The 24,427-nt window shown below is 38.5% G+C and overlaps 1 protein-coding gene and 1 non-coding gene across 2 annotated transcripts in view; both read left to right on the forward strand.

Moving 5' to 3' along the window:
* The first annotated feature begins 6,779 nt into the window (after positions 1-6,779).
* Positions 6,780-24,427, forward strand: part of POTEA (POTE ankyrin domain family member A) — a 37,331-nt gene continuing 19,683 nt past the window's right edge. Inside the window, 8 exon segments of the mRNA XM_058433415.1 lie at positions 6,780-7,078; positions 11,275-11,389; positions 11,541-11,714; positions 14,539-14,645; positions 15,990-16,127; positions 18,672-18,701; positions 18,703-18,740; positions 23,809-23,879. Of these exon segments, the coding sequence (XP_058289398.1) occupies positions 6,780-7,078; positions 11,275-11,389; positions 11,541-11,714; positions 14,539-14,645; positions 15,990-16,127; positions 18,672-18,701; positions 18,703-18,740; positions 23,809-23,879 (972 nt within the window).
* Positions 17,394-17,500, forward strand: LOC116462218 (U6 spliceosomal RNA). The gene has a single exon (XR_004246305.1). It is a non-coding gene; the product is annotated as a U6 spliceosomal RNA (small nuclear RNA).

The following is a 24,427-nucleotide window of genomic DNA, read 5'->3' on the forward strand; positions in this document are numbered from 1 at the left end:
ACAGAGGCAGGCAGGCCTCCTTGAGCTGTGGTGGGCTCCACCCAGTTCGAGCTTCCTGGCTGCTTTGTTTACTTAAGCAAGCCTGGGCAATGGCGGGCGCCCCTCCCCCAGCCTCGCTGCCGCCTTGCAGCTTGATCTCAGACTGCTGTGCTAGCAATCAGTGAGACTCCATGGGCATAGGACCCTCCGAGCCAGGTGCAGGACACAATCTCCTAGTGTGCCGTTTTCCAGGCCCGTTGGAAAAGTGCAGTATTAGGATGGGACTGACCGGATATTCCAGGTGCCGTCTGTTTCCCCTTTCTTTGACTAGGAAAGGGAACTCCCTGACCCCTTCCACTTCCCGAGTGAGGCAATGCCTCGCCCTGCTTCGGCTCGTGCACAGTGCGCTTCACCGACTGTCCTGCACCCACTGTTAGGCACTCCCTAGTGAGTTGAAACCGGTACCTCAAGCAGAAATGCAGAAATCACCTGTCTTCTGCGTTGCTGGGGCTGGGAGCTGGAGACCGGAGCTGTTCCTATTCGGCCATCTTGGCTCGCTTTCCTTACTTTTAACTCACTTTTCCACATGCATATTTCTGATTGTTGCTTCTGCCCTTTTTTATTCTTGCCTCTTTTTTTATTTAACTTATCTTGTTTGTTCTTTCATTCTTTACCCTGAAATATTTCTTCATATACTGATTGTGTATTTAAATCCTGATCTTTCCTTTATTAAACTCCATAATTTTTACCTTAATCTTTTTTCTAATTTCATACATATCCTTTTATATTTCTACCTTTATATAATCTATCTCCTTGTCTTATCTTCTTGTCTTTTATTTCTCATATATTAGGACTCTTATTTGCAAGTGACAGAAACTGAAGCTGCACTGAGCCGAGCATACAGGAGCTTAATGGTTTATAATCCTAAAACTTTATAATAGCGCATGGAGTACCAATGCAATAACACATCAATTACACTATGAACACACCATTAAAAATGAGAATTTGTGGGACACTCAAGAGACATATAAAATGCTACCCTACTAGAGAAAAACGTCATAATATTAAATATAAGCTAAAAAAGATTCCTACTGCCAAAAAAGTTTGCTTATTTTACACCTATCCCAAGTTTAAGTCTTGTCATAATTACCCAAAAATAAATTTAACAAACAGGTCCCAGAGTTCACCTAATGAATAAAAACGGCTTAGCGGAGTTTTAGTTAAAAACCCTGTAGAAGTTGCATTTCAAGTATCCACTAAATCACAGATGTTACTGAATTATTGGGCCACCCATTGAAATACCTAGCAGATGATATGGTCTATAAGCATCCCAGACATTTAAGAAGTATAGTGAACCAAACTCTCAATCAACAGAAGACTAATCACCAGGCCAATTGGCGTTCTGGGTCAGGGGAAGAGACTTCTCTTCCCCAGCTTCTATGATCTGTTCTTTGAAAATGATACTGTCCAGCTTCCTTAATTATGAAAACTAAGATCTGTGGTCATGGTTATCTTCAGGCAAATCTGATGGAGGATGAGAAGGTAAGTGGACTAGTGCAACAAAATTCACCCAATGTTTGTAACAGCAAATTTGTTAATATTCAACACTAACGTCAAATTATTTTGGTTACAGACCTACCATCTGCCTTTCCATTTGGCCTGCATGTGGAATCCATGATAGTAGTACTCTATGTAATCCAAAATGGTAGTACTGAAATTGACAGAAACTATTAAAAGACAAAATTAACCAATGCAAATATTTTCCTGATTTTATAATAGTAATCAACAACAGAACTTGAAAAGAAGAAGAAAGCAAAGAAGGAGAAAGGCTGGTGGGTAATAAAAAGTCTTGCAATTAATTTGTGTAGGCTAAGGCTAAACTTACACCAAGCACCAATACTGTCTGTTCTGCAAAGATCAATAGAGAAAGATTTTCTTCCTTTCTTGTACTCACCCTACTGTGGACTTCTGGATTCCCAATCCGCTGAAGGCAAATATCCATTATTATTGTAGCTCAATTTGTACTTTGACAAATATTGACATCTATTTCAAAGAGACTGCAAAGAAATCTGGTGTTCCTCTGAGTTTTTTTTTTGCATCTTGCCTTTCTCAAGCATAAATGAAGATATTATATTAAATGTTTGTTTTTGTAGCCTAATTACACTGAATACACTGTCATCGATAGTGTTTACATACTGCAAGGTACTTAACATGTTATATATAATAGGAAATATGTGTTTAAATATGTTTGCATGGCTTATATTTGTATATCTCAAAAATAGATGAATTATTATCAAGCATTGCCATTAGTATGCTTTTTTCAGTTCTAATCAAAATATATCATTTTGTTATGCTTTCCATTTTTACTCTAGAAAATGTTGAACTGTAACTGCACATTCAAGTTTAATGTACTGCTTGAAAAGCAATTTGAGTGATCTTTTATCTATAAATATTATAATTTGGTGATGGTGTATGTGGAACAGAAAATGCTTGTTCAGGACGTGGCAAATACAACCACCTGCCTGGGACAGTTCAGGGGGGCGGGAAGACCTCAGGGCTGGAGGGTAAATTAGGGGATGCTCCCGAGGGCAGGAGACAGACATAAAGGAAAATCGTGGAGGTGATGTGGGAGGATATTTCATGGCTTTGGGTGCCAGGAAAGGATGTGAAAATCCTAGGAAAATCCAAATAGGGTGAATGAGATTGCAGCACATCCATAACACTATTGAAAGGGGAATCCCCTGTTCTCTGGAGTTTAAAGGCCCTCGTTTATTCACTGAGAGTTGGCAGGCTAATTATGGGCTCTGGTTTTCTGCTCCTTGAGGGAAGTGCCCTCTGGACTCATAATACTAACAATAAACAATTCCACTTTGTAGTGCTTGAGTTGAGTTATGGTTTATACTTTAGAGAAATGGATTTTTTCCCCTAATACTCAGACCCAGACCTCTCACAGATTTCGGTGGTTTCACAGAGACTCCTCCAAGTCTACAGCACTCTTGGTCGCTTTGCTTTATGGCAACAACATGCCTTCCATCTACTGGATTTTCTTTCACTTGGTTTGGTGAAATAGAAACGTGATGCTGAGGCCTGTGTTAGTTGAGAGTTCTGTGCTTGGAGTGGCAAGACTCAGGGTCCAGGGCATCTGCTCTTGGAGTATCTCCCTTGTGACCCGGATATTTGCCGCTAGGCGATCTTTCCAGGTCGGCATCTCATGTGCAGGAGACAATCTTCCGTTCGATGCCTCTGACCGCACCGTCCTTGCTTCTAGTCTCACCTGGGCACCAGGAGCTGCCTCTTGCTATCATCACTCAGAGCAAATGCAGCCGTTTGGTGACTGTGCGAGGTTGCCAGTGTGTGGTTGGATGGGAGGCCTCTCCTCGACCTCCTGGTCCCATGTCTTATGCAGAGAAGAGGAAAGTCAGGGCCAGAGGTCACCTGGCCCGATGAAGATCCTTACTCCAGGAGCAGACCCTCAGTGGGAGTCCAGATTTCAGGTGCACACTGCAGCAAGGCGTGCGGTCTTTCGGCAGCTCACGCCACCATGAACGTGGTGTGTTTCTGCTCCATGCTTCTCCTACGGAGGCCATTCCACCACCATGGCGTAACCAGGGAGGTGGGCGAGGCCGGGGCCTGTTCCTCAAGGTCGGGGGAACGAAGGGACCTGACTCCAGCAGGTCCTGGATTACCTTAATGCATCCCAGGGGGAGAGGCTGGGTTCTGAAGATTGGAGGCGTGTTTGATTTATTTACATGGGATTTCTTGCAATACATTTTGTGAATAAATTTTCTTTATAACTGTTTCAGTATAAGTAGATATTGATTATCTATAAGAAAATTCTGCAATCCTTTCAAAAGTACTAAGTAAAATAAGAAGTAAAAAGTGTTCTCTCGGCCAGGCGCAGTGGCTCATGCCTGTAATCCCAGCACTTTGGGAGGCCGAGGCGGGCGGATCACGAGTTCAAGAGATGGAGACCGTCCTGGTTGACGTGGTGAAACCTGGCTTTTATTAAAAATACAAAAATTATCCAGGCGTGTTGGTGCACACCTGTAGTCCCAGCTACTGCAGAGGCTGAGGCAGGAGAATCGCTTGAACCTGGGAGGCGGAGGGTTGCAGTGAGCTGAGATTGGGCCACTGCACTCCAGCTGGTGACAGAGAACGACTCCGTCTCAAACAAACAAACAAACAAAAAACCAAAAACGTGTCATCTCTTGAAATTTTTAACTCTGAAAATCCACCCTCTACACATCTTACATAGAACAAGACAGGCAGCCACAATGTGCCATGTGTGTTGATATAATACCACTTAATGCCAGCACGTGTAAGATCTGTGTCCCTTCTCTGTGTTCCAATGAGCAGACAAAGCTTCAAAACATTAGAAATGTAGAAAGAACTTAAACTTATTGCAACTTACTCTTTATTCCCACTCCTAATTACACTTTATCGTCTTATTTTTATGTATTTTTCTTCTTCCAGGTGGCCTTTAGCTTGAAACTCAATTGCATAGAAATAAAGCATGTTATTTTGTATAAGATATGCCTTTAAATTGATATTACATGTTCATGTTACAATCAATAGGGAGCGACTTTATTCTTGGCACAATCAGTCCCTCAGAACATTAAGCTCACTGTTGACCTCAATTGTGGTCATTGTTTTCTTGTGTGTATTTGTTGCACAATGACTGTAAATATAATGTCTGAAAAATCACAGCACAGGGCTGTGAATTCTGGTTGCCCTGTATAGCTGGAGATTTATAGCTCCTGTCAGTCTCCCAGGGATCTCTGAGATGGACTTAAGGTGTGAGTGGTCTCTGCACTTTCTGGGCGGCTTTCTCTTCTCTACCCAGTGAAACCGACTGCTGCGATGAGCTGGGGTTGGAGCTGTGGGCGGGGCTGTCAACATACTCTTGTTACTGTGATCAGTCATCGTCAGGTCCATGAAGCAGTTGCTAGTTGAGCTCAGCAATGGGATTAGCCCCTTTTTTCAAGTACTTATTTAGTTTTATAAATTTTAGTTAACAAATAAAAATATATATTTAAGGTGTACAGTATGATGTTTTGAAATAAGAATACTTTGTGGAATAGCTAAATCAAGCTAATTAACATATGCATTACCTCACGTTTTTTGTTGTGAGAACAATGAAATCTACTCTTAGCAATTTTCGAGAATATGATACATTGCTGTTACCTGTAGCCACCATGAGGTGCAGTAGAGCTCTTAAACTTGCTCCTCCTCCTTGTCTGAAATTTTGTACCTTTTGTCCAACCTCTCTCAATTCTGTCCCCCACCCCCATCCTCCGCAGCCGCCCTTCCACTCTCTACTCCTATGAGTTTGAGTGTCTTCATGTAGGTGAGATCTTACGGTGCTCGGCTTCATGCCTCTGGCTTATATCACTTAATACCATGCATTCAGGGTTCATCCCTGCTGCCAGAGAGAGCAGGGTTTGCTTCTTGTTTAAGGATGAACATCGCTGCTGTGTTCATGTTCCACCCCATTATCTGTGTGTCAGCCGATGGATGCTTAGGGTGATTCCATGTCGTGTTTGTTTCTGTGAACGATCTCATTGATGCCTCACGCATGCCACCTGAGTCCCGCATGGCTGGTGCTCTCTGCCTCTGAGACCTCTGGCCAACATCCGGGCAAGGGGGCCTACAGGGCAGATCCCAGCGCCACTGCCTCCAGAGTCTCCACACTGAGCACCTTGCAGCCTGCCCTGCTAGCACAGCTGCCTCCAGGAGGAGCCGCTGTGGGAATGTTTTTGTTCTCAGTAATTTAAGGTGCTTGCTGACAGCCTGATGAGAAGGAATTTGTAGTATAGGAAGCCTCTGGTGAAATTTCTCCTTGGCATTATTGGGACCAAATCCCCATAGTGTCACATTCAAGTCAACGTAACAAATGTGAACTGAAATGTCGCAGTGTACCCGATCCTGTGGCCCCCGAGTGCCCTGTCGCTGATGGTCCGGTGTTCTGGGTGCGGACCAAGGAGGTGCCGGTGGCAAAGGCGCCTCAGGCAGGCCCTGGGTTCCGTGGGCGGTTTGTGCTCCGCGATTTTGAGGCCATTTGCAGCAGCTCCGCCAGCCCACCGCTCTGAGCTGCAGCCGCTGCCAGCCACAACAGCACCACCACGAGTGTCCTGGGGGCTTTCTTCAGAGGAGGCTGTCAGCATCCTCATGTTCCAGGCCCTCTAGCCTGCTTCAACAGGCTTTTTCCCACCTGCGGCCTCTCCTCAATGGCCTAAAGCTTGGCCAACTCCCACAAAGTTTGGCGGGAACACAAGGCTGTCACTGACATTTGTGGCGCCAGGACTTGCCCACGCGGTTTGCAAACGTCGGCCACTGTCTGTGCCACGTGCAGTGACGCCGCCTGAGGTGAGCACGGTGCGCACACCGCACACGCACGTGCGCCCAGCGGCTTGGCTTGGCACGCCTCGCTTAGCTTGGCTTGGCTTTAGTCGCTTGGCTTGGTGGTCCTCGCTTGGATTGGCTTTACCCTGGCATTCCTTTGCTGAGCTTGACCTTTTCTTGCTGGGCTTGGCATTCCCCTGGCTGGGCTGGGTGTTTCCCCGGTGGGGCGTGCGCTTTCCCTGGGTGGTGGAGGGGGCGTGGGCTCTCCCTGGGTGGTGGGGGGACGTGGGGTCTCCCCAGTTGATGGTGGGGGAGGGGTTGTGGGATCTCCCGGGGTGAGGTTTTGGCTGGGATTGACCTTTCTCCCCTAACAGATTAGAAACCCGTAGTTTCCCGCTTTTTGGTGAAACTCGTTGACAGACACCATCTGCTTGCTACTACCAGGCTGTTAAAAGCAGATGGTGGCTGAGGTTTCTCCAAAGCTGGCTGCCTCCCCTATGAAGAAGCCCTTTGGCCTCAGGGGCAAGATGGGCAAGTGGTGCTGCTGCTGCTTCCCCTGCTGCAGGGGGAGTGGCAAGAACAACGTGGGCGCTTGGGGAGACCACAACAACAGCGCCTTCACGGAGCCAAGGTACCCCGTCCGTCGAGAAGATCTGGGCAAGCTCCACAGAGCTGCCTGGTGGGGTAGAGTCCCCAGAGCGGATCTCATCGTCATGCTCAGGGGCCCTGGCATTAATAAGAGGGACAAGAAGAAGAGGTAACAGGGCCTGGGGCTGGGAGGAGGCAGGACCTAGGGGGATGGGGTGGGACTTTCCCTCCTGTATGTGTGTTTGTGGGGAGCACCCTGGCTTTCTTGCCTCCTCAGGTCCCACGCCACCCGGTGTGTGGATACTTCAGAGAGGTAGGGGTACAGGCCTCTTTATGAGCAGCAACACAAAAACAAAACTTTAGTTGATTTCCAATCCCATAATAATTTCCCTTATGGAACACTTAGGAGACTGTTTTAAAGTGATTTAACTCTCAAAATTAAGTCGATGCAGATTATTTTTAATGTACACATTTTAAAACAATGTTGTATACATTATAGAAAGGTGTATAATGAGAACTAAGTCCCATAATATATAAACTTCTGAGATTAAATATTCTTCAGATAAAATCCAATATGCATTTTATATCAACGTACCCCTATGTAAATATGTTTACTGAGGAACCTTAGAAGGAAACTGAAATGGGAAGATGGTTCGTGTCCTTGAATAAGATTTATTTTTCTTAAGATGTGAGCTCTTTTGTGTTTATCACTTTTACCCAAGCCAAATAAAAATAGTAAAGTTATAACATTTTAAAATTACACATGCTGTCTTTTACTATTGTGACAAATTTTTGTGACAGAATGGAAAAAGACTTGCTCTTCCAGATATCAAAATGTGCATGTGCTATTTCCACAAATTGTTTACTAACAGCTCAAAAGACATAAATAGAATGGAATATAAAATCCAGAAATACCCAAATATATGTAAGAATTTAGAACTTGACAGTGGTGATGTTTCATAGTAGTATAAAAAGATGAATTATTCATAAATGAAATGCATGCTGTTTGGAGAAAACTAGCTAGATTTTTCATGTCACAAAAATAAGTTCCTGGGGTATACATTAAAAATTTTAAATACACAAAATAAGAAAAGTACCAGAAGGAAACACAAATGTCTATTTTGCAGATATATTTTATGTTCACAAAGACCTAAGAACCTCAAAAGCAAGTATTCTGAAGGGTGGTTTTGCAAAATAAAAATTAAAACACCCTGTAAATAAGAAAAAAATTAACAAAGGACAAAACACTTGCAAAACATGTATTTTCATTTTACAGAGAATTCTTTCAAATCAACAAGAAGACAACTCAATAAAATAAGCTCAATTTAAAATTGGGCAAAGTACTTTTTTGCATATCTACAAGTGACCTATGCACATAGGAGAACATAGTGTTCCTGGTAAGAGAAGGAATTTAAATTAGAAGAGAAATGAAATACTCTTTTCTATTTAAGTTAGAAGAAGAATGAAATTCTGTTTCTATCCACAAAGTTTGTGAGGATGAAGAACAGTGGTACTTATACAGCTTCTTAAGGTTTAAGTTGCTGTGACTTTTCAAATAGACATTTTGGTGGTAAAAACCACATTTTAAAAATATATATGCTTTTTACCCATCAATTCCATTATACTGAAATATCTTTTGGAAATAGATACATTTGCTTTTCTTAGTATTGCTTAAATAGCAGTGTATTGAGAAGAACTCATGTGAAGATTTTATGAACAAACTTCAGTCCATCCATATGATGGAATGATATGTAACCATTGAGGGTGTCAATAGATACAGAAATATGTTGACATGCAAAGATGTACTTAGGTATATCAAGTGAGAAAAAAATCAGGTATACGCAAACGTGTTAGCTGAAAATATGTCAAAAGTATGATAAAACTTATTTCTGGGGATTTGTATTGTAAGTGAAGTTTTTCCCTTTATCTTATCTGCGATTTCTGCAATGAACATTTGAAAAGTTTTAGTTGAGTTTCACTAGTAATGAAATAATCCTTGGGAAGAGGAAGGATATGCTACTTGCATAGATACAACTAATTTCTTGCATTCTATTATTTATTTTTCTTTCTGTGGTTGCGTATCTTCTGTGAATTTTTTTTTTTCGACATGGAGTCTCACTCTGTCACCTAGGCTTGGGTGCGGTGGTGCGATCTCGGCTTACTGCAACCTCTGCCTCCTGGGTTCAAGTGATTATCCTGCCTCTGCCTCCTGATTAGCTGGGATTACAGGCACATGCCACTACGCCATGCTAATTTTTGTATTTTTAGTAGAGATGGGGTTTCACCATGGTGGTCAGGCTGGTCTCGAACTACTGACCTCTTGATCTGCCTGCCTCGGCTTCCCAAAGTGCTGAGATTACAGGGGTGAGCCACCATGCCTGGTCTCTTCTGTGAACTTTTATTCTCTTCAGAAGTAGAGGGAATCTGTTTACCTGTTACTGTAGATTTTATTGTGTATACATTTTATTATATAATTATCTTTTCATTGTATATAGATTAACATATGTAAGAAGTATGGATTATTTTAGTTATATATGAAAATTAAAATAGCAAATATAAATGATTATTACTATTGCAAATGTATTGCTCTACTATACAGGAATTTTCTTTAAAAATATTGAATTCTTCAGCTGTGTTTATCCATTCTTTCAATCGATTTATTCACCAAACATAAGCCAGACACCTATTATGTGGCAGGCATATTCTACTATCTCTCAGGATCCTTCTATCTTTGAAAACTTCATGTTTCCCTGCCAGGACTGAGCAAACTGAGAGATTTAAAATTGGACTATTAGGACTTAATCTCAATTGACGATTTTCCTCCCTCCTTTCAAACAAAAGCATTTCTGAAGGTAGAAAATAATAAAATGTAAACTTTAACTGCCCTTTTGAAAATTTATAACAGTCTTGGGTAAAGACTAGTTTAGGACTTTTAAGAACTAAAACATGGTACTTAAACAGCATGGAATATTATGCAGCCATAGAAAAAGAACAAGAGCATGTCCTTTGCCAGTGACTTGGATGGAGCTGGAGGCCATTATTCTTAGCAAACTAACCCAGGAATAGAAAACCAAATACTGCATGTTCTCACTTACAAGTGGGAGCTAAATGGTAAGAATGCACAGACACCTAGAGGGGAGCAACACACACTGGGGCCTATCAGAGGGTGGAGGATGGGAGGAAGGAAAGAAGCAGGAAATAAAACTAATGGGTACTGGGCTTAATACCTGCGTGATGAAATAACCTGTACAACTAACGCCCTTGGCACACGTCTGCCTATGTAACAAACCTGCACACCCTGCAGATGTACCCCTGAATATAAAAGTTGAAAAAAAATTCCACAAGTAGTTTCATAAATCCATTTTTAAAAATAAAATTTATAACAATCTTAAATCCTAATATTAATGATTGTAAATATCTGCTTTACATACATTCTACAAATCTAAGTATTGAAAAACATTAGCTATACCTATTCATTTGAATTCCAAGTTTTCTTTGGCTTAAAGATTTTTGAAAACCAAAGTAAGAATTAGTTTATTTTAGAAATTTGTTTTTATTTTCACCTCAGCCCTCTTAATGGGTAGTTCTTTTAAGAACTAAAATTTATCTAAATGCCAGTCATCTGACTAGAACTGCCCCAGACCTGTTATAGATACCACATTCTACTTAATGTAAGGCACCATAGATTTTATGATGCCCCATTATTTTATGTCACAAGAAGAGAGTTATTTAAATGCCGCCAATTTTAGTAAATCGTGAATTATAATTGGTATTCCAGTGTAAGAAATGTCAAAACATGGAGACAATGAACATCTTAGAACCAATAAAATACAATGTTATCTATAATCTTTAAGACATATCTCAAAGTGTAGGTATAATTGTATCATGTCACTTATTTCAAATAGTCTTCATTAAGTAGTAGTATTAATACCAATTATAATATCTGACAATTATTGAGCTGTTATTTGTGTTAGGAACTATTCTATATATTTTGTGTAGAGTTTCATTTAAGCATTACAGTGGTTTCCTGTGAGAAAGCTATTTTTTGCATCCCCATTTTATTGATGAGGAAATTGAGACACAAAAAGACTAAGCAACAGCTAGGAAGTGACAGAGCTTAAAACAGTTTTCCAGCTCAAGTTGAATGTAATCCAAGGGCTGTGCTCTTTCTGTTCTGATACTCTGCTCTTTCATTAACACAGTGTGAATAAGAGGTAATAAATAGTGTGCTTTCTTCACAGGAATATTAAATGTTTGTTTTGAAGGCAGGGATAGCATGCTATTCAGCATTTGCAATTACATGAGTCATTGGTATGGCTTTAGATAGTGCATTACAATTTCCTAAAAGGTCTCTCACTCTCTTAGGACTGCTCTACACTTGTTCTGTGCCAATGGTAATTCAGAAGTAGTAAGACTCCTGCTGGACAGACAATGTCAACTTCATGTCTTTGACAGCAAAAAGAGAACAGCTCTGATAGAGGTATGCAGTAGCCAAATATATCAGCATGAGGCAGATTTAAGAGAATTAAAAAAATTAGTTTTCTCATGTAACTATAACTTGGTGAAATCTGTGGAATATTTATTCTGAATTCCTAGGATTTACAATTGATTTCTTGGTCTAATACTGACAGGCCGTACAATGCCAGGAGGATGAATGTGCGTTAATGTTGCTACAACATGGCACTGATCCAAATCGTCCAGATACATACGGGAATATCGCTCTACACTATGCAGTCTACAATGAAGATAAATTAATGGCCAAAACACTGCTTTTATACAGTGCTGACATTGAATCAAAAAACAAGGTATAGATCTACCAATTTTATTTTCAAAATACTGAAATGCATTTGTTTTAACATCGACTTCTGTAAGGGTCAGTTTGCCATATTTGGAAGCTCAAGCATAACCCGAATGAAAATATTTTGAAATGACTTAACTATCTAAGATTTAATTTTAAATATTGTTACTTTTAAAGAGACATCAGCAGGTACAGCTTTTTTTATGCACTTGTGGTAAAATTTTTTTGAAAACACTGAATTTATAAAAGGTAATACTTATTTTTTTCAATTTTTCCCTTCCAGGTTTTCTTTTCCCTGATCAATGTAAAATGACAAAGTTTGCCCTGGAAGCAAGCTTTTCATTAAAACTCCAAGAAAACTAAAACATGTTTCAGTGAATAGAAATCTTGCTGCTTTGGCAAGTTCCTAAAAGTAATAGATATGAAGTGATGTATCTTTTAGTGGCAAGGCTTAAGATATTTCTGATTGCTCATAAGGCAGAAATAGAAAATGAAAAGGAGAGCAATCAGAAATATCGAGGCCAATTTGGAAATTAGGTAATAGAGGAAAAAGACCATGAAGAGATTCTGTGTGTGTGTGCTTTTTTTATTGTTTGTTCATTTCTTTCCTTTGCGTGGTGAGACAAGGTTCTCTTCAGTTTTAGAGAATGACAGTTTTTTTAGTTTGGGAGAGGGAGTTAGTGGGTTGTAAACTGCCTAGAGATTAATTTTAGGAGCCCTCTGAGGAAGCAGATTGGCAGTGAATAGGTGGTAATGTAATGGGAAACCCTTGAGCAGAGGGAATATCAGGGAATTATTTGACTTATTATCCTCTTCTGGTAGAAATGGCCAGTTAGAGTCTAAACTCTGCTTTCAAATCTAGAATGTCTTGATGGGAAGGTGGGAGATAAAGAGCTTATAAGTAATAAGATCAAGTTGGATTTTGAGTTTACTAGGCCCTGTTCTAACCCCATCCAGGAAAATTAAGTGGTGTTTTCAGCAAATGGGTCTCTCACTCTTTCATTTTTTTGGACAAAAGCTCAAATGATAAAGGGAATTGGCCATGTGGGTGAGAGATGAGACTGAAGTAATTGTCTGTTGCACTAGTTTTCAATGAGAATTGTGCATCTCAGTAACTTGAGGAACATTTTAAAATAATCTACAACTCTAGACCCTCTCCTGAAGAGTTTGATACAGTAAGTCTAATAAAGCCTGGATATGTACATTTGAAAATGTTTCCTTGAAGGCAGGCATGCTGGTTATGGATGCCTCCCTCCCAGGTGCTAGAGAGGTTGAGGTGGGAGGATTGATTGAGCTCAAGAGTTTGAATCTAGCCTGGGCAACATAATGAGACCATGTCTGTAACAACAATGACAGCAACAACAACAAAACAACAACAACAAATTTCTTAAAATGCAGATACACTTCTGCTTAAGAACCACTGAATAGATAAGTGTAATATGTAAATTCTCATATCTCAGGAACTTAAGACATCTCTAGAAGAGTTGGAGTTGGATATGTGCAAATTCCTTTAAATCTTTCCTTTCCAATAATATTAGTCTTTCTTTCTTTCTTTCTTTCTTTCTTTCTTTCTTTCTTTCTTTCTGACTGGGTCTCACTCTGTTTCCCAGGCTGGAGCACAGTGGTGCAATCACAGCTCACTGCAGGCTTGACCTCCCCAAGTTCAGGTGGTCCTCCCACCTCCAGTTGTTTTTTTTTTTTTTTAGTAGAGATGGGTTTTTTGCCATGTTTCCCAGGCTGGTCTTGAATTCCTGTGGTCAAGCAATTCAGCTGCCTCAGTGTCCCAAAATGCTAGGATTACAGTTGTGAGCCACCATGCCTGGCCTAGTCTGACTTTCATCTCTGTGGTTGGGACATTAAAATGAATATTATTGGTAGTATCTATCAGCTTACAGAATAATACCTTTTCCTTCCTACCAGAAGTTATTCACTGCCATTCAGAAGGCCTTTAGAAATTTGCAGCGAGTATTCTTTCAATAAGTAGAGGCTGGCCCTCTCAGGATTTTGTGTCTCTTTGTTCTTCAAGTGCTTAAGTCAGTAAGTCATTACTAAGAGCAGAGTTTTCCCAACTAAAAGTGTAGCAAATTCCAAACCATTTTTGTCAATTAAAGCCATATTGTGGACTATCCAGTATGTCTCTTAAGTTTGTAGAGCTTTGGCATAATCAGGATGACAGTATTAAACAATAAAAACTATGGAGTTATTAAGAATACATATAGGAATTCTGTTAATTTAGTTTCAGCAGTCCTATGAACTGATTATTTAGTTAACAATCAGGAAAATTAAATATAAATAGATTTCAAATGTATAAATATGGGAAAAATTCTTGAAATGGGCAGTATGAGCCTTAATAGCAATTTTTTACTGCACATTGGAGCTTGATTTTTTGGGTAAAACATCTGAAACTGAACAAATATTTTACATGCAAATTCTTGCTTTATACACAACAATTTGTCACAGGGTTTGAGGATATAGAGATAAAAGATACAGACCCTGCCCTCAAGAAGATTTTTGTTTAGATGTGAAAAATTATTATCATCCAATAATACCATGCCAAATGCTGGGATAGAAGCAAAGATTCTTGAAACCAGTAAATGTTTAAAGTGAGTTTTCAAGATGACCAGGGTTAATGTGGTGAGGCAGAGGATGGGTATTTCCAAGGGAAGGAGCAGTGTGTGGGAAAGCACAGAAGAGTGAGAAGGAAACAACTATATTTTATTTACTTTCTATGAGCGTAAGTCCATAGGATCTTTATATAAAGTTTCCAATTCAGTTGAGAAATACATAATTTTTTGAGTTACGTATTGTTTTTCGTTTCTATTGTTTTACAGGGTGGCCTCACACCACTTTTGCTTGCTGTACATGGACAAAAACAGTGAATGGTGAAATATTTAATCAAGAAAAAAGCTAATTTAAATGTGCTTGATAGGTTTGAAAGGTATAGTTATTTCTTTTAATCTCTGTGTTCTAGATTGATAGCAGTCATTCAAGTCATAAATATTAAATTAATAAGATTAACTTATACTTATTGGGACATAGTGATCAGTAGCAACACAAATCAGTTAAATAGAAAAAAAATCCAGTTATTCAGACTGGGCAACAAAAAGAACAGTTTTAGTAGGATATATTGACTGATGTTATTTGTTATGTGATGTTATTGGTTACATGTTCTTATGTTAGCTAAAGGGATTTCATATTAGTTTTAGAAAGTGTGAACTTTAACTTTCAGTTTATGACAGTCTTGAACTTCTTAACCCTTTCTAGTAGTTTTTAACCTCTGCTTCTTATATGGTTTTCCACTAAACATTGCTATATTAAACATAAGTAGGAGTTGCAAATAATTTTGTCTTTTGAATGACTCTGCTTTAAGTTGCTTTCTTTAAAGAATATTAATGTTAGCTTATCCCTACTTGACAATTAATTGCTATTCCCACATACTGTGGGTTCATCAGCTTTTTTCCTTTTTTACTTCCAGTGTATTTTGATGTTTTTATTTTTAATTAGTATGGAGAGAGGGAGTGAAGATAGTTTTAAGTGGATGCACTTTTCCTTTCATGAAGGCAAGCCATAGGTGGGTGATAAAGAGAAAAGAGCTAGGCTTTACATTCACACAAGACTAGGTTTAATTCCTAGCTTTCTTACCTGCTAGGTGTGTGACATTGCTAATGTTATTTACCACCAAATATGTTGTCATGTATGAAAAGGAGGAGAATATATCCTTCAAAGTTAGCTGTGCATAGTAAGAAAGATATATCTATCTATATATATCTTTATATATATCTTTTTATAGCATTTAATTCAGGGCCTAGCACATGCTTATTGGTATTCATTAACTGAAACTACTATGACCACTATTCTTACCATTATTGTTATTACTGCTTTCAGCATGCAGATAGCTCTTATTTATCTGATCCCTAGCTGATTTTCTATTACAGGGTATCAGTCTAGGGAAGCTGGGAAGAAATCTTCACTTAAATCTTTGTCTACTTCAGATAAGCAGCCCTAGCATAGTTTCTTGCCCATCAAAATCCTTTAAATTAGTAGCTTCTACTATGCAATACCCCACTGAGATAAGAGGTTTCTTTTTTGTCCCTTCCTTTTAACCTTGATGGTATTTTACAAAGATAAACACTTGAGCACCCAAGATGCTTATGTCTTTTAGTATATGTAAATGTTTAATTCTGCATGGACAGGCAAGGTATTAAATTGGTAAAGTATATCGAATTAGCTTTTAAAATCACTTAAAGTTCCTAAGGGAGAAATTATCTCTATATTATTTTAGAACTGCCCTCATACTTGCTGTACGTTGTGGATCAGCAATTATACTTAGCCTTCTACTTCAGCAAGATATTGATGTATTTTCTCAAGATGTATTTGGACAAACTGCTGAAGATTATGAGGTTTCTAGTCATCATGATATGTTAAGTGTTTACACTAAAAGGCTAGTTAAAACTAAATTGAGGTTTAAAATAATTATAATGATTTCATCTTATATATCAGGTGAGATGTGATAGATTGGTTCAGGTAGTTTTAGAGTGGCAGTGAATTAGTCCACTGCATCAGCTAGAAATGAAACAAAAAACTAGACTAGTTAGAAGTACCAATGGGTGCAGGATTCTTTATCTCGGGACTTTTAAGACCTTTATCCTTAGATATTCCAACATTGTTCATTTCACTCCATGTATAACACCTACGCATGGGATAAAAAAAAAGTGTCATATCTTTAATTTTTCTAGTTAGTTATTTGGGTCTTGAAATGTCCAGTTTAGGAGAAAGTCTTGTACTGTCTTCTGGGGACTGTCTCCTATATACTCCCTGAATTTTTCGAGAACCAAAGGGATTCACTAAGTCCAAGGAAGACAGTCCTTTTTTTCAAGTCATAAGGAGGAGAAAAAAAGGACATTTTAATCATCCTTTTATTTCTGTTGATTCTGTTGCTGCATCGTTGCCACCAAAACTGGTCCTGCTGCCTGGTAATGGTTGATCTTTGACATCAAGATGCCCTTACTGATTCAAATCCCTCAAGTCTTCATGGTGATCCATACATGGACTTCAAAGTTATAACATTTTTTACATTCACATACCTATGCCTATGTGCTCAGCCATTGTTCTCAAAGCACCAGCACCCTGCTTTGGCTGCTTAGCATCCTGGCTTTATCCACACACAAAGTGAGCAAATTGACCTTCCACCCACATTCAAAACCTGATGTGGAACCCACATCTTATCCTACACTTAACTGAGACCATCATGGTAAGAGATCCTTTGAGTCCCATGTTGGCCTTTTCTCTAGCAGATATTAGTTGGGCTTGTTCTAAACTGTCAGAGAGGTTCAAATAATGTGGCAGAAAGAGGTCAGTGTTTGTTTATTCTTCTTTGCTACCATATCTGTACCCTGAGGCACATTTATATCATGTATATTATCTTAGGCAGTAGAAAGTCCCATATTAACCTTCGCCAGAGCAGTGAGCACCCAGTTGTAGTTGACCCCTTGAATGATCCATTTTCCATAATAATGAGAATCTCCCAAGCTACTTGCATCTCTTCCTCAAGATTTAAAAATATTTTCAAATTCTACCTCACTGGAAGATATTGAAGAGATTTCTCAGGATCTCAAGTAGGTTAGTTGGACTTAGAGCCAAACCTTGTCCATGATTCATCACTGTGCATGTGTAAAAGTAGAGCTTTGTGTTTGCTTAGGCAGCACACATCCTAAAATTGGAACAATACAAAGAAAATTAGCATGGTGCCTGTGTAAGGAGGCTGAACCAATTTTTGAAGCATTCCAAGTTTTGCGCAGTCACTAGAAGGTCATTTGACTATTTTCTGACTAGCTCCAAGGAAATGGTGTGAATCAAATCAAAATGGGTGCCACCTAGATATTGAAATTGTGATTTTTTGCTACAAAAATATTCATGTAAGGTGGTCTAAGAGATGACCCCAGAGCTGAATAATGTGTGGGGTGTTGTGTGAAAAATACATTTCTAGGATGTGTCTTGAAAATTCAAGAAGGTCAACTTACAACTTCTTCATGGAACCTAAAAAAAAAAAAAAAAGTAGGGTTGTGGTCTCCCATGTCAGCTGGAGATGAGCACAGAGATGAAGCATCATCCTAACAAACATCTTCTGGTTTAGAGTTTGAGTCTGTAGAGAAGGATCATTGGTCCAAGCCAGGTCTTGACATCCATTGGATTTTCTGCCCTTGTTGTGATTGATAAACTCTGTAATAGTGGGCAATCATGTTTTCTACTTTAATGAGATATTTATGAATAAATTTAGTTACAAACGATGAAATAGTTGAGATTCCCTGAATTATAAGCCATAAAGAGTAGGACATCTAATAAGGAAAATTAGGACTTAACATTTCCTGAAAACTACAACATTTGCATATTAGGGCCTATGAACAATATATACATTGGGTTTTATTTGGGATTCCAAGATAATTTCAGTATAAAGTTTAGGAACAGATTATTTCATTGCTTTACTATTTTTCTGAGCATTTAAAAAATGTTATCTTGTTAAGCCTTTATAACAACCTAGTGAAATAACAACCTAGTGAAATAAGGCAGCAAAATCCTCACTTTGTAGAAGAAGACATTGAGCCTAAGAGAAGTAACTTGTCCAAGAACAAGTTGAGCATATAGGCATAGGTATGGATCAGCTGTTCATTATGGAGCTAGGCTTTATGCAGAGTTGGGACACTTTCTATTATGTCAAGCTAATGCAAGTTAGTTTACTGAGTCATAATGCCCTTGATTTAGGAGTATTTCACCTTACTTTTTTTCTGCTTTAATTAGAAGCTTAATGAGAGGTTTGTAGAATGTACACAGAACTGTATGGGATAATATTGTTAAGTTCTGATATTCTGGTATTGTTTGAAATACTCAAAAGAATTTTTGCATTTGGTAAGCATTTTTCAAATCAGTATTAAAATAGTAATTTTATTTATTATATTTTTATACATAGAATTTGCCAATTACTTTCAGACTACAAAGAACCAGATGCCAAAAAACTCTTCTGGAAATAGCAATCCAGGTAAGACTTCTGACAGTGAATTACTTTAGGTCAGTTGTCCCCAACCTTTTTGCCTTCTTGGCAGCAGGGCCCAGTTTTGTGGAAGACAATTTTTCCATGGACTAGGTGAAGGTGTGGATGGTTTCAGAATTATTCAAGCACATTACATTTATTGTGCTACTTTATTTTTATCATTATTACCTTATAATATATAATGAAATAATTATACGACTTACCATAATGTAGAATCAGTGGAAGCTCTGAGCTTGTTTTCATGCAATTAGATGTCCCATCTGGGGGCAAAGCGAGACAGTGACAGATCATCAGACATTACATTCTGATAAGAAGCACACAACCTAGGATCCCTCACATGGGCAGTTCACAACAGGGTTCATGCTCCAGTGAGTGTCTAATGCAACCACTAATCTGACAGGAGGTGGAGCTCAGGCAGTAATATGAGTCATGGGGTGTAGCTGTAAATAGAGATGAAGCTTACCTGGCTTGCTTGCTTCCCACCTCCTACTCTGTGGTATGGCTCCTAACAAGCCATGGACTGGTACCAGTCCGTGGCCTGGGAGTTGTGGATGCCTGATCTGGGTGGTCCTATCACAGATAAAAAAGTAAAAGTAAGGAAGTTTTGATCACGAAAGAAAGTGAAGCACAGGTTGTGTTACATATGCTTGCACCAACAAGGTCTCACTAATACTGACTTCATTCCTCCTAATTTGAAATCAAAAGAGATAGATTTACTTTGTTGGAACAAGATGTATTCTTCTACCTGCTGGTTAATTGTCATGATAACAGTAATTTTGTTAGAACAAGATGCTCTGCTGCCATTTGCCAAAAGATTGTCATAATAAATACACAAATTGCCCAACTCTAGGCTCAGCAGATTATAATAAAAGTACAAAAATGTTTCACAGTAAGAAAAATGCTAGTATGCTACCTGGATGTGGATGCCTAATGCACTGTACAATCCAGACTCTATAAGGACACCTTTAATTTAGCCCTATGTTTAACAAAGAGCTTCTGTAAGTTAGATTGTGTACATTGCAGGAGACAAAGGTGGAATAGATGTAGTTTTGATGTTTAAGGTGCTCATAATAGAATAGAGCTGTCTCTATTTCATTTCTGTGCCTTTTCAACAGAATTTACAAAGAAAATATTTTTATGTTTTCACTTGTCCACTTAACAAATAACTATAAAATATCTTTTAGGTACTAAGCATTTTTCTAATGATAGAGAACAGAAACAATTAAAAATACAGACAGGAGTTTGTTATTATCATTGTCATTTTTATTATTTTGCTACCTTATTCAGTGCTTATTGTGTGCTAGATGCCCACTGGAAGCTTATAATTATGATTTATTGTATATTATATTGACTATGTGCCAGACATATGTGATGAGAAATGAAAGCTTTAAAAAAAGTAGGTAGGATTTAAGGTAAGCATGCAGAGTGAGTAGAATTTTTCTACGTACAGAAATAGAAGAATGATGTTTGGCAGAAGGAATATTTAATGAGATTGTGTGTTTGGCAGAAGGAACATGTTAACGAGATTGCCTGTTTGGGAGGAAGAACAGCAAGTGCAAAAGACAAGATGCTTAAGTGAACTTTGTAGGGTTTATGAGCAGTTCACTTTTGCTAGTACAAAAAAGTGTGAGATAAGAGAGGTTGGGAATGAGGTGAATACCTAGCTAAGGCAAGTTTATGATAGACTTTTTAATACTATTGAAATGAGTAGGTCTTATCCTGGAGGCCATGGGAAATTTACCTTCAATATCTTCTAGTGAGGTAGAACGCTTTGGACTGCAAATACTAGATCAGCAGTGGCTAAAACAGTAGGAATCATAGTTGTTTTGGCTGTTCAGTGATATACTAGAGTTCCCCTTGTCCCTCTTTCAGCTGTGCTTCATGTCTCCTTTCATGGTTGGCTAATCCACAACAGTTCCAAACATCTTGTTCTCACAACACAACATCACAAGGGCTGCTTTTCTTCACACATGTCTTTTAAATAGGGAGAAACCTTAGAAGCATGCAGTGGACTTCCTGTAACATTTTATTGGTTAGGTCATACCACATGCTCATCCCTAAACCGGCACTGGAAAAGCAAATGTAAGTATGTTATTAGCTTAGAATAATCATTTCTCTTTCTGAAGCTGAGGAGGGCGATTGGGATACTATGTCAATAGACTTGTGTTTCTTCTGCAAGAAAGAATAAGGAATGGATATTGGTAGGGAGCCAGCAATGTTTGTTGCAGGGACTCATTGGAGAAATTTGAGCAGGGGAGTCACAAGATTAGAGTATTAAGGCATTTTGGTAATGTTGTAAAACAGGGGTTGGCAAACTTTTTCTGTAAATGACCAGGTGGGGAATATTTTAGACTATGTGGTCTCTGTCATATCTACTTAACCCTGCTGTTGTGTGAGAGCAACTATGGATAATATGTAAGCAAATAGGCATGACTGAGCTCCAATAAAATGTTATTTACAAAACCATAAGGGAGACTGGATTTGGCCTGTGGCCTATAGTTTTCTGGCCCCTCATAGAGGATTAATGGAAGGTAACCATGTAAAGAAACCAGGAGACAAAGGAAGATTTGCTATAGTTTCCTTGTCACATGTCCTTGGACGAGTATCAGTGTATTATAAGGTTTTCACTCATCCATCATGAAATAAATAAAGTTAGGATTCTCAGTTATTCATTTAAAAATGTTGACTTTTTTTGGTGTTATGCCTTTTTCATTTGTTTTGTTTTAATTTTTTTCATGTAAGAAATAACATTAACAGCTGGGTTTTTTTAAAAAATAAAAGCCGCTTTGTAAATGTTTATGTTCCCAGTGGCAGTGGGAATATAAAATGGAAGCAGAAGAGAGGTATAGTCAATATGATTTAGTGATTATCGCATGAGAAAAGTTTAGGGGACAGAGAGAAATCTCAGATGATTCACAGGTTTCCAGGTTGTACACTATTATTTAACCTGGACATGAGGAAGGAGTAGGAAATTTTCTGATGAATACAGAAGAGCAAAGAGCAGCAGCTCAACAGGAATGACTAATTTTCTTTCTGTGCATGTTTAATGGGATATTCATATAGGATTTTTGAATAGGTCATTGGATAATAAGCATTTATAGCTGGCATCCTACTAGTTTGACTCTCAGTAATAAGACTTGTCAAAGATCCAAGAATCTGAAAGTTGATGATAAATTTCCATGTGTATCACCATCAATGACTGAAAGTCAGCATCCACAGAATTGGAAAGATGAACTTAATAGATAAAGATGAATTGGAGTTGTGTTTCTCTTAGAGAATGATACTCTCCATGACTTGTGTGAGTCACAGCTGCCAGAAAACAAAGCGACCAAGGAACATATTAAAAAGCACAGCAAATTCAGTCCTAGAGTGCCTCTGTTTGGCTTTGTATTATAGTTCTGACTTCTGACTTCTAAAAAATCATTTTTTGGCAAAATGTGCTTTGTGTTTCTTCCCCTCTTGCAACCTGCAACCAAACAGAATCCTTTTTAGCAAGGCATTTTTGTGTTCTTTGACCAAAGCAACATATAAATAACAAAAAGAAGTAAGAGAAATAACTTTTTTTTTTTTTTTTTTGTATAGGCCAGTATTTAACATAAACTTGAGAGTGAGTGCCAGGATTATATTTAGGATTTAGGGACTAGATAGGAAAACTGGATAGAAATCTAAAGATTGCTGACTCAAACACAATGTGGTTTCTTTGCTTTATTTTCACAGCTCTGAATTCACAACTATTAGTTATATTTATATGCACTATAACTTTAGAAAGCACCTTCCCAAACCAAATATTATGTGATTTCTTATAATTTAGAGACTTTATTATAGAATTGACTTTCCAACTGTTCATAAGAATTATTGAGCATTTGCTACATAGTATCAGCTCAGCTGTGTCCACATGAGGTACCTATCGCCTTGTGTTAATGAATAATGGTTCACTAGGAATATTGGTTTTGGCATTTAAAGTGATCTATATTTAATGCAGATAGGACCAGGGACCACTCTTGAACATTAACATCCAAGCATCTTAAAATTACACATAAGGCTTTCATAATCTGACTTCTGCCTCACTCTCCATCTTTAGCCCTTTTCCCTGTGTGCCCTTTCTCTGGCATTACTGAACTGCCTGCAATGCCCTACTCACTCATCCTTCTCTTATAGGCAAATACATTCACTCTTTCATGCCTTATTCCCTCTCTTGCTGCTTCCTGGCATACTGCCACCCTTTCCTGCCTTCTACCCCTTTTAATCTGGCTAGCCTCAATATTTAAGTCTCTGCTGGGCCATGATTTCTATAAAAACCATCCCTGACATGCTTTATTTTCATTCTTTTTAAATTGTAATGCCTAGTATGTATGTAGCAGGACTCCTTAAAAAAATTGCTGAGTAAAATAAAGAATGTTTATAAAAAGGTGATGTGCAAGACTGTCCCCTTCTGTCTTGGAGCCAAGGGGACAGACATGTGGAGCAATAGCATACAGTTCAGATGGTAAAGATGCAGTAGAAAAATAAGTAAAGTACTGAGGCAGCCTCAAGGAAGGAGGTACCTGTTTATCTGGGGAAAGACATGCAGAATCAAGGAAGACTTCACATAGCATTGTTTTAAAAGATGAAAAAAATTGTCAGAATAGTGGAGGGAAACATTTTAGATATTAGGAAGACATTGTACACTAATAAAGGTGTCAGCAGTGATTTTGGAAATCATTTCTAAGGTACTATTAGGAAGTGGAGAACAGTACACTGTGTTACTGTATATGTTTCTACTGTATTTTAAAATTGTGTTTCTGGTGGTTTTGTTCATTTATGTTGGGTGGATGAATTTGTGAGTGAATGTTTGACATGTTTGTATGTCTTCAATCTAGTGGATTCTGGTATCTCCCCAAGTGGTTTGTTGAAGTTTTGGAGAATTATTTTTTAAGCAACTATTTCATGAAAGATTAAGCTTCATTTAAGTGCTCAATTTATGAAATGAAATGTCTTAAATCTATTTTTATAAAAACAATAGTATTTAATTGTTCTGAGTGGTTCATTTTAACCAAATATATGGATTTCACTTCAGAACAAGACTTAAAGCTGACATCAGAGGAAAAGCCACAAAGGCTTAAAGGAAGTGAAAATAGCCAGCATGAGGCGAATTTTATTTTATTTTTTTATTTTTATGTTTTTATTATTATACTGTAAGTTTTAGGGTACATGTGCACAATGTGCAGGTTTGTCACATATGTATCCATGTGCCATGTTGTTTTGCTGCACCCATTAACTCATCAATTAGCATTAGGTATATCTCCTAATGCTGCCCCTCCCCACTCCCCACACCCTCTGGCAGGCCCTGGTGTGTGATGTTCCCCACCCTGTGTCCCTGTGTTCTTAATGTCACTCATCGGACAAAGGGCTAATATCCAGAATCTACAATGAATTCAAACAAATTTACAAGAAAAAAACAACCCCATCAACAAGTGGGCAAAGGATGTGAACAGACACTTCTCAAAAGAAATTTATGCAGCCAACAGACACATGAAAAAATGCTCATAATCACTGGCCATCAGAGAAATGCAAATCAAAACTACAATGAGATACCATCTCACACCAGTTAGAATGGCGATCATTAAAAAGTCAGGAAACAACAGGTGCTGGAGAGGATGTGGAGAAATAGGAACACTTTTACACTGTTGGTGGGA

The sequence above is a fragment of the Hylobates moloch genome, unplaced genomic scaffold (genome assembly GCF_009828535.3).
Source record: "Hylobates moloch isolate HMO894 unplaced genomic scaffold, HMol_V3 SCAFFOLD_22, whole genome shotgun sequence".
In the NCBI taxonomy this organism is placed as follows: domain Eukaryota; kingdom Metazoa; phylum Chordata; class Mammalia; order Primates; family Hylobatidae; genus Hylobates; species Hylobates moloch.